The following is an 11,270-nucleotide window of genomic DNA, read 5'->3' as shown; positions in this document are numbered from 1 at the left end:
CAACAGGCAAATATGGAGAAAGGAGATAAATGTGGATATGGAGAAAATAAAAGTATCAATTTTATGGCCTTCCTGTGACACGATGTTAAGAGATATTTTTATTTCCCTAGACCAAAAAAAACAAACAAAAAAAACACAACAGCCTTTTATTGCCTTTGCAAGGCTGTCCACATCTGCTGCACCAAGCAGCCCTCCAATGGCTTTTGGGATGAGGGCCCTGAACTAGCAGGGAGAAAGAAAAAAAAAATGTTCCAAAGAAGACCAGCTGCAGGATATACAAAATGACTTTAGCCACAAGTCACACCACCAGTGAGAATTCCAGAGGCAGTTGTTGGAGCTGGACAGGAAAATGGAGCATGACTGGCAGCAGCAGAAGGAAATGTTCAAGCAGCTGCTTAGCCTGATGACCAGTACCTTTGCCAGTGGACTCTCCTCCATGCTAACATACCCAGCAGTCAATGCACCACTTGACAATTCTGGAGTGAGATTGGCAATCAAACTCCTAGGACAGAAGCGAGTACATATATATGTATTCTGTTCATTCTACCACCGTGCAACAACAGGAGTAGTAGTACAAGAACACTGGTGATGTGCAATTCTATCAACAGTGACATCACACTGATTTACTTTGTTTTCACTGTACATTTCACTCTTAACATTTTCACTCTGGACAGTAGCAGCTGGATTGGCTGCATTTGGTTTTACTAAAGTATTTGACTGAACAATCCACAGGTGAGCGTATCTGGGAAATAAGAGGCAGAAAGTTTAAATCAAAAGGTTTTAATTCTCAGAACAGCAAACATGTCTAAGTCTACACAGTACAACACTCTACAGACTCACATTTTCCCCACACAAAGCAGGATGTAGGCACACAAGCCATCCCTTACTACCCTTGTTATCCCAGCCCCAATGATCAAAGGCACACTCTTAGGTTCTGGTGTACAGGCAGCCAATCTTCAACCTATTCTTGGAGAATGTTCTCCCCATTATGCTTATGTATCTTGTGGAGTGCACAGCAGTCCCAATAACACAAATGTCAATGGACACACTGCATCCAAACAGATTTGCAAGCAGTGCCAACTTACCTTCACTTGTCCAAATGTACATTCTACCACCATCCTGCAACTGCTTAGTAAGCAAATTCTCCTAAGTGCACTCTAACATCAGGGTACAACTTCACTTGCACCTTTTGGGGGGAAGGAGATGGTCACAGTTGACAAAACTGGTTAGCAACCAACCTGCAGCAGTCTGAGGTAAGAGCCTACTTTTGGACTCCCTCGTCTCCATGTCCTGACACTGGAGAGTTGGGTCTGCATGACAGTGTATATCCTCTCTGAACTTGTGCTCCTGATCCAACATCAGGTCAACATAAGAGAATCTACAGCTATTACAACCTGCATCAGCTGTCTCAATTCTGTAACGTCCGCACCAAGGCCTGCTGCCACTTTCTGACGGCCACTAGCTGCTTCCAAAATGCTCTCTACCAAGTCGTATGCCCTTTATCTGCCTCCAGTTCTGAAAACAGGCATTGGATTAACAGTGACAACTACTAGAATAGGTCTTTATCCTGATCTGGATCAATGCCTTGACAGTGGATAGAACAGAGGTGAAGATGGAAATGACGAGTTTGCAATGCCAGAAGTGTTTAAATTCTCTGTGTTGGTAAGCAACACAGGGACATGGGAGGGACAGATAATTTCTTCCAAAATACACCACAAAACAATTCATGGAGTGGTATTGCACTATGAACCATGGGATATGCCCTTGGAAATTCTAGCATGTAACCAGGATGCATGCACCTACCAGATATGCCTCAAGTGTGGCTTAGCAGCGTGGATGCTTGCAGGAAGGTTTAACTAACCCAGGTTCTCAAGTAATCTCCATGAAGACTACAAAAGCTGCTTCAGTAGGGAAAAGAAACAGCAGGTTGATGAGCTGGTGGCAAAATAAAAAGCAGCATGACAATGAGGACTACAGGCACCAACAATTAGTAAGTGTCAGAACACCAAAGCACCAACAAAAAAAAACAAAACAAGCGACACCGAGTGCCAAAATACTGACAAAAGTCAAGCACTGAAGAATTGCACCAAATATCAGAAGCCAAGATATAAGAACTTCAATAAGTTCCAGACTTGACTGAAAGACAAAGTTGGTATTGAGAAAAGATACCTCAAGCAATTACTGGGATCCAGAGAAGAGCTACAACTGCTGATGTGGTACACAGCTCCTCTGCAGTTAAGGAGGAGCTGACTGAATTGTTTTCAAGGCAGCAAATACATACAGCAGAGGGAGTCACACGAAATAATTAGTGGGGACCTGACTCACATTATTCTTTGTTACCACAGCCCTTAGAGGTTAAGAGTTTGGGGAGATTCTACCAACTCTCCACTCTAGAGTTAAAACACAGGAGTATCATGCACAGATCACATATTTAGAGAAAGTTAAATTTTAACCCACTATATCAGGAGTCAGACTGATGCAGTTCATGGCAGTTTGAAGAACTGGTACTTTTCTCTGATGGCTGATGTTCTGGGCTCTAAAATCTACACTTTCATTTTGTAAGTGTGTAGCCCTTATAGTTCCAAAGATATAGCTTTTCCCTATTAATATCTACCTGACCCTACAGACATGAAACAGCTCGGAGAAGTGTGAACTGCCTCACTCATTTTAACAGGCTAACTAAGGTACAGTATAACGAAAATTTTAAATGTAAGCATTGTTAGCTATTACACTGCTGATTACAACGTACAAGGAAGGAGAGGGGAGATCACAATACAAATGTCTATTCAATGGTGTCTCATGGGTGGAACTGGGACAGTATCAATACTTTTCTCTCTATCTGATTTGACCTCTTCAGATAATGCCATCCATCCCCAACCGCCTCACAGAGAGAAAGATGCTTTGATCCAGGTGGCTAAGTCTGAAGATTATAACCAAACAGAAAGGCAACTTTTTCTTACCAAAAAAAGCAAGCCACAGTTTGGAGTCAATACAATGCATCATGACACTGTCACGTCAAGAGGCTGAGGTACCCTGAACATGCATTGAAGAAACAGCTACAAACCTAGATGGGTCAATCTCAACTCAATCTCATGACAATGCTATTAAAATTATAGTTGGGCTCTAATCACTGTAGATTCTTATCTCTGAATAATAACGGTGTCATGCTTCAAATTGCTATAACCTCTTTTCATTAATATAAAAATATTTTCATCAATATGCTAGCACATACCCAGAGCATGAACTAAATGACAGTTATGAAAAAAATTCTAAAATTTAAGAATTATATGTATGTGCATATTATCTCATAGGTTAGCTAAAAAACAAAAAGAAAATGAGTGGAACACATTCAGCATGTATGTTCCAACCAACCTTTAAAAGAAAGTCTCTAATGAGCAGACTCATCTGATGACTATTCATCATATGACAGATGCCAGAAGTCTACTGTCAACCCACAGTATCTGTAATTTCACAGAGTGATGAATTCTACGATATACACATTTAATATTTTCATTAGTTACAGTCAAGAAACATTAGTAAAAAGTCTGTTATATAAACCTGAGGAGAAAGGTCCAAATATCACAGTTTATGAACTGTAATGCATGATTACAAAAAACTCAGATGCTGTTTACACTAAGGGACTGTAAATTCATCGACAAATCCTACTGTCCTGCTGCTGGCTACAACTAAGACAAATAAAAGTAAAAAAGTCATTACATGCCATAAGACTGCAGCGAATTCAGCATCCTATTCTGAAATAATTCTAATTTACATACTTCTAAATGTTACAAATATAATTGCATGAAAAATTCAGATTCCATTTTAATAGTTTTCCTTTGAATTTATGTACACACATATCTAGACAAAGTGAAATAAAAACTAAAATAAAAACTAAAAATGATTACTCTTCTGCAACTGTACAAAGTTATTCTAATCAAAAATTTCAGTCCAAAGACTATTAAGAACATGAAACTAGAGATGGGAGATTACTTCAGAATTACCTCAATTCAGCTTGATCAGCCATTTCCCCTTACGTTACTGTAGCCATCAGCACAGAAAAAAAAATCTTTCTGATACCATTTGTTTCTGTACTCTTAAAAGCATGATCTAAAGAATCATTCCTTATTGGTGACTGGAGAAAGAGGGCAAGAAAAAATGCTGCATCATAGAATTGAACAACTCCTATTACTGTAACCATCTTTACATAATTAACAAAAAGCAAGTGAGGTAAAAATTTACCTAAGGTACTCTGGACAAGGGGTCTGAAGGAAAAAAAAAATAGGAATAAGCTAAAAATAAAATCCAAAACATTAAAGAAAAGATCTATGCTTTAATATCAAGTTTTAAGAGGACAAAAAATTATAAAATGAGAATTTTAGCTAATTGTAACCCAAAAAAAAGACATGTTGAAAAGTTTGTTTTCACATTCCAGAAGTTTGTATTCTGTCACTCATTTTGCTAGTTTTGAAAGCAAACTGCAAGAGTTCACTGTCAGAACCAGAATCTCATGGGATTAGGCTCCAGAAGAATAGACTTCTTAGAATATGTTAATTTATCCAGACAGTAAATAGTATATGCATGTCTAAATACCACCTCCTGACCCCAATTTCAACATAGTGTCTAGTTCCCATTACACAATTTTAGAAATACAGGGGCCACTGACAAAGAGGAACAAGGGTCTAGAGCTCCTATCCTTAATACCGAAGCCATTTAAGATTAAAAACTAGGCAAATTGTTGTCCAGGACACACATCCGTGGCCATTCCACTCATTAGTTAAGTGAAAGGCTCCAGAGAAGTTAGTCTTGCATTATATTGTGCTCTTAAGGTTGCTCAGCTTATCCCTAGTGATGGCATATTCCACTCTTAAGGGCCTTCCACAAGAATGAATTATGAGATGAAAGATGGCATTATGGTTAAAGGCACTGGTTTGGGACTCAGGAGATAAAGGTTCAATTTTTAATTCTGCCACAGAATTCCTACGTAACACTGGCAAAATCACCTACTCTCTAAAATGAAGTTATTATTAATTCTTTATCTCACAGGGTGGGGGAATTGGGCAGATGTATTCATGTGGTTTGATAAAAAAGGCACTGAACTAGGTCTCCTGAGACCTAGATTCTATTCCTGGTTCTATCAGGGACCTACAGTTTCACCTTGGGCAAGTCACTTTGCTCTGTGCTTGTTTCCCTCCCACTCTTTGCCTATATTGTTCATTTAGAGTGAAAACTACTGGAGTTAGGGACTGTCTATGCATAGTACTGCATCTATCACAATGAGGCCCAGATCCTGGCTGGGGTTTCTAGACACTACTGAAATATAAGTTACAACTTTTGTGAAGCTTTCAAGTACTGTGGTGACCACAGACAAATAGTTAAGATAGAGGGTTGGGGTTTGTCAGCCACAGCATCCTCAAATGCAGCTTGGGATGTGGAACAAAAGGCAATTTCTATAGCTTAAAAAATGAGGACCAGGGCCTCGAAATGGACAGAGCAGCATGAAGTGATCTCAGTGTTTTTTTTCTTAGACAGTGTCTGTTCCATTTTGTTTCTCACAGCTGTCCCCATACTCCATTTTGTTTTTGTTCTCCTCCTCCTGGCCGCCCTGCCCTGGCTGTTGAGTTGGTTACCAGGGTCACTGCCCTTCTCAAAGGGAGGGCCACTTGTGCTGCATGCTAAATGGGACCACTGCCTTGTTCAAAGGGTTAGTCCTGTTATCACCTCGTTGAACCTGGGCTTGGTGTAGGGCAGGCAATGTCCAGAGCTGCAAGACCTACTGTGTTTTTAAGATCCTGGGCATAAGTCATAGGCCTCACGTGCTTTTGAGTCACCTATTGCACAGAACTCTGCCCAGACATGTTTCTGTGCTCACCTGCCTGGCTTTTCCCTGTGCCTCCTCCCCTGTGACAGAGGGAGCCTATCAGGATTACTGGCGGGAAACTGCCTGAGTTTGCCTTTAAAAACAGACATTTTTGAAACAAACATCAGAAAGGTTCCTGCATTGCTGCCTGGTCTGATCAGCCAGGGGTTCCGGGGGGTCCTTTCTCCGCTCTCGTTTTATTTTTTGAGTGTACTCCCGTTTTTTGAAAACCCCCCCACGAAGAACGAATTGCTACCTGAGAGATCTCCTGATTATTGAGACTGTACCGAGCCTTCTGATGTTCTTGCTGCTGCCTTGGGGACTGGTAAGAATCCCTCTGTGAAACTTTCCCTACTTTTATTTTATTATTTTAGCCGCTGGCTCTGTTTCCCCAGCACACAGACTCAAGCTAAACCTTGGTCTGTGTCTTAAAACCTCTCTTAAACTCCACAGCGCTTTGCTGCTAAAAATAAGTTTGTACCGCTGCTAAGCTCTGCTCCTGTGGGCTTTGCCTCGGGGCTCCCTGCTTTCAGCTGTATCCCTTGGCTTCAGCCACCATCCCTTGGCTTCCTTGGGAGCTGTATCCTGGGCACATACCACTCTGCCCTCTGTGACTTCCCCATAGCATAAGGTGCACCATAGGTTTTGTTTCTTTAGTTTAATAAGTCATAGTTTGTTAAGATTGTAGAGCTTGTAAGTTCACCTGCCTTGTTATAGTTTACTGTTTTGTTGCTCCGTATAGTTGCTTGTTATAGTTTTGCTTAGAATTGTGATATTTGTTGTTTTGCCTAGTCGTTGGTTAAGATAGATAAGGTTTTTGCGGCTTAAAATTTGTCTTCCCGCTGTCCCGATCTCTCCCTGAACTTTCCCGTGTCTGTTTTTCCACCGCTCCAATCCCCTCCTCCTCCCGTGTACTTCACCGTGTCTATGGACAAGGTTTTTGCTGCTTGAATTCATGTCCGTTTTCCCCCCACTCCAATCTCCCCTTCTGTGTACTTCTCCGTGTCTACAGATAGGGTTTTTGCTGCTTGAATTCATGTCTGGTTTTTCCCCTGCTCCAACCTTCCCCTCTGTGTGCTTCTCCGTGTCTCCCTGTTACAACCCTTTGCTGTTTTTTCCCCCGCATCTGCACTCTCTCCGAACTGCCCAACTCCTTGCTGCTCCCCCCACCCCGGCTGTTTCTGCATCACCCTCCGAACCTCCCGAACTCCTTGCTGCTTCTCCCCCTGTGAAACTTCCCAAACCCTTTGCCGCTTTTTTTACCCCTTGTTTTTGGTGTCTACTTGTTGCTTAAACCTCTCTCTAGCCCTTCTTTACACTTCTCCGCTGCCCCTCCCCTACCGAAGATCACCATCACACTGCTCCATTGTCCTTACCTTGCAGGGCTTCAGAGTCCCTCGCTGCTTCCAGCCGCACTCTCATCAGTTGCCACTAATCATTCACTCCCCTCCCCCCTCCTGCTCCTTGACAGATTATCTGCTATCCTAGCCTCACAAATTAAGTTATTACTTTTCTTTTATACCGTTACATTGCATAAATTCACTTATATTCACATTTTACTTGTAATTCTAACACCCCATTGGTTGCTTCCACTTTTCTAATATACTTTGTATTTGCACTGATACCATTGTGTTACATTGTGTATAAGGCCACCAACCACTTAATATATTCTATCTAAAATTGTTGACCATTTTGCATTTCTTTTTGATACGCTTATTGACTGTACTGTACCCCATTGTGCTGAACCCCACTTACTGTACCCCACTGTTAGAACTCCCTACACTGTTCAATAAGAACCCCCCCATCATGGTCTATTGTAAACACCCTATACACCCCATCCCATCGTATTTCATTGTTAAATTCCCACCACTTCCTTTTTCCTTTAATAAAGAAATTAATTGGCACCCCACTTGTGTGGTAATTGCTCCCCAATATCCCATATACCTGCCAGCAGGGACAGACAGGAGCTGGACTGCCACATGTCAGAAGCATTGCACCATCTTAGTCTGAGGTGGCAAAGGCATGCAACACTGTAGCCAAATCTTGATTCAGGTGAAGATAAAAATAATAGTATTTCTGCTAAGAACCCCATGCAGATCCTCTTCCCCCAAGAGAGCACAACTTTGACAACTGGAGACAGATGTTACCAGCAAACACTGCTGTCGATTCTTCAGAGTGCTTCATCCTGACAATTAACACTACCTTCATTTACCTAGAGCCGAGGTTGTCAAAGCGTGGAATGTATTCTGGGAGAGGTATGAGAAGCCTTAGAGAAAGCGGCCGGGGAGAGGGGGAGACTTACTGCACACACTTTACCCACAGCAATGAATAATTAGCAACGTTGATTCCTCCATACAGATTCTCAGAGGGCACTGTGTACTTTGACGGATTTGTTTAAGCTTGCATAGAATTATACAAAGTTGTTGCCATCTATACATTAATTTGCTACAATGTGGTGTCCACATTTAATTGTGAGCATCAACCACAATCGCAGTTTTGCTTTTATTATAATGGATTGTTTGCTATGTTTGAATCAATGCCTTACTATATTTAATATTTAGTGAGTTACATATCGATTTTTTTTTAATCAGTATAAAAACTTGTATGGTGTGGTGCATAAAACTACTACAGACATAAAGGGGGGGTATGATCAAAGAAGATTGAAACCACTGACAGACTGAGTTTCAACCATCTATTTTTCATCCATTTCCCTAGTCAAGCAACTTATACCCAAGGCTATGAGTTGCACGGATTCCGTGACCTCTGAGACTTCTGCAGCAATTGATGCTGGGGGAATTTCAGCAACCAACACTTGTGGCAGAAGCAGTTCCTGCCCTGGCCCCTGCCTCCTAGGAGCTGCAGGGACGCAGAGCCATGTAGGAAGCCACTACCAGCCGCGCCAACCCTCCCTCACCGCGGGGGTCCCAGGCCGCAGCCCAGCACCCCACCATCCCCCTCCAACGGGCGTCCCGGCCAACCCCCTCCCCCAGCACCTCCAGACCCACCCAAATTTTAGTCACAGCAGGTATTTTTAGTAAAAGCCATGGACAGGTATGGTGTGGTGCACAAAACCACATGATTTTTTGTTTATGGTACGTGACTTGTCCATGACTTTTACTAAAAATATTTGTGACTAAAACATAGCCTTAACTATACTATCTGAACTTGATAAGGAATTAAAGAGCTGGATATCAGCAATATACGGATGGTACTAGAGTGACTGCCTTATACCCTCAAACTCATATGTATGTTGATGAAGACAGAAAATAAAACCAATTAAAAAGGCTCCTACATCAGCTGTTCATCAAACTTCTCGGTCATTCAAAACAGTGATCTTAAATAATTTATTTGGGGTGTGTTTAGGATTTTTGTTTTTTAGACACGTAGGAGAAAACCCACGCACTGATTTTCAAAACAAGACAAACTGCTCCAGAGACAGTGTTGTTCTAGGGAAGTTACTTTTCCTTTACAAAATAACTTAGATAAAATAGTGAAACCTACATATCTGTGTAGTAGACAATTAACTCTTCAGTTTGTGCATTCTGACATTCCATGGTTTCTACCCAAAATCCAAAAGTTTTGAGTTTGTTTTTCAGTTCTACTTACGCTGTTCAGTCTAGTGATTTCAAAGTTCAAAAGAGAACCATTTTCTGCAAGAAGTGAACTAAAATGTATTTTAAATCAAAATGTATTTTTAAATGTTGCTAATACAAAACACATGAAAGCGTAATGTAAGATGTTAAAACTTACATACTGTTTCAATACAGGCTAAAATAATTATAAGATACTAATACTAAAGTTTTCCTTTTAACTTAATCCTATTTAATTTTAAGCCCACATTTGTAGGTCAGCCAAATTTGTCCTGTCCATTTTGGTGGGCTGCTGCCTATCAGCTTCTCCTCTCCAATGAAAAACTCACCCCTAAACTCTTCCTGTTCAAATCCCTAAATGTCTCTGCTGTGTAAAGGTAGCTATGGGAAGAGTGAAGGGAAAAGTTGCCAGGCAGAGCAAGTTATCAGCTAAGGTGACTTCTAGTACTATGGCAGATAGGCCAGCTCCTGTCATTGCAGCAGAAAGTCTACATTTTCTTTGCTAGGAAATATTAAATTAAGGATGAACACCTATTACCAAGGAGACAACCTCAAAGTTGAAAAATGTCAGTCTGAAATATAGTCAGTTTTCAAAGCCAGGTAAACAAAGCTTTAGTTCTCACACTCATCTGAGTCCTCCTGCCCATTTTCGTCGTTTACACATCACGTTTCTATTTAACGTATTTACTCCAGGCTACTGCTCTGAAAGAGCCACAAACAGCAATTTGCCTACTACAGTGCAAAACTGATTATACACAAAACAATGTCCAAAACTGAAAGTAAACAGCGAAAAGGGAAACGAATCTCTAGCTTTTGTTATACTGATCTCCAGTACCACTAAAACCATCACAGGTTAAAAAACCGTTATTTGTAAAGTTGACGGTGTCCCTTTCATTAGTCCTCCCCGCTAATGCTCTCTGAAAAGAGAAAAACCCGCTGACGCTGTTAGACGAAGTCTCCGCGCCAGGCAAGGCACCGCACGGCTAGAAACACTGACCCTGGCACAGCGCATCCCCGGGGACCCACCTGCGGGACTCTTCTTCCCGCAGCGCGCTAGGGCCGGGATCGCTGCCAAGCCCGTGGCAGAGCCGCAGCTCCTACCCCGGGCCTGCTCCCCACACAACGCGCTGTTTTCCCGGCAGCGGAGGCGGCGGGTCACCGAGGAAAGGCCGCGAGGAGCCGGCGATGCAGCCCTCCGGGGGGTGGGGCAGCGAGGCGGAGAAGGCACAGAGCGGCCGCCCCCTCAGCCTCAGCCCCAGCCCCACCGGCAGAGCAAGGCCCTCAGGGCTCCTGCTTGCCCCCGAGGCTCCGCTCGCCCGCCGGTGCCGGGGGAGGGGTGAGCCCCAGGCCGGGGCGAGCCAGCAGCGTAGGGCGGACCCGGCCTGCCCGGTGCCGACCTCACCTTTGCGCAGCTCCCGCTCCCAGACGGTGACGATGAGCCCCGAGTGCTTGCGGTGGTGGATGAGCCAGAGGCTCAGCGTCTGCACGCTCTGCTGGGAGTTACTGAGCTCCGAGAGCTTCCGCTCCAGCGCCGCCTCCGAGAACGCCGCCATCCCGCCCCGCCCGCCCGGCAGGGCCCGCGCCCGACCAACCCACCGGCCCCGGCCCCACGAAACCAAAATGGCGGCGGTCCAGAGCCCGATTCTCTCCGCCCCGCCTCCACACGTCACTACCGGGGCGGGTCCGGAGCGGGGGGGGGGGGGGGTGGTGCGACCTTCTGACATCCGGGTGAAAGATAAAGCCCCGCCCTTGCCCGGGGAGAGGAGGAGCCCAAAGCGCGAGGGCACAGGGAGAGTCTGACCCGTGTGGGGCACGTGTGTTCT

General features: G+C 43.6%; 1 protein-coding gene across 3 annotated transcripts in view; it reads right to left on the bottom strand.

Annotated features, from left to right (window-relative positions):
• The window catches only part of RPRD1A (regulation of nuclear pre-mRNA domain containing 1A), a 71,043-nt gene extending 59,983 nt beyond the window's left edge, over positions 1-11,060 (bottom strand). The window contains exon 1 of one of the 3 annotated variants that reach the window (XM_050937790.1): positions 10,850-11,060. In XM_050937790.1, the coding sequence (XP_050793747.1) occupies positions 10,850-11,000 (151 nt within the window). In that variant the 5' untranslated portion in view covers positions 11,001-11,060. The remainder of the gene's footprint in view (positions 1-10,849) is intronic. The other 2 variants (XM_050937791.1, XM_050937792.1) reach the window with 2 other exon arrangements.
• Between the last annotated feature and the right edge of the window lie 210 nt (positions 11,061-11,270).

This window comes from Gopherus flavomarginatus, chromosome 2 (genome assembly GCF_025201925.1).
Source record: "Gopherus flavomarginatus isolate rGopFla2 chromosome 2, rGopFla2.mat.asm, whole genome shotgun sequence".
Taxonomy (NCBI): Eukaryota; Metazoa; Chordata; order Testudines; family Testudinidae; genus Gopherus; species Gopherus flavomarginatus.
Note: the sequence above shows the minus strand (reverse complement) of the source record. Positions and strands in the feature narration are given on the sequence as shown.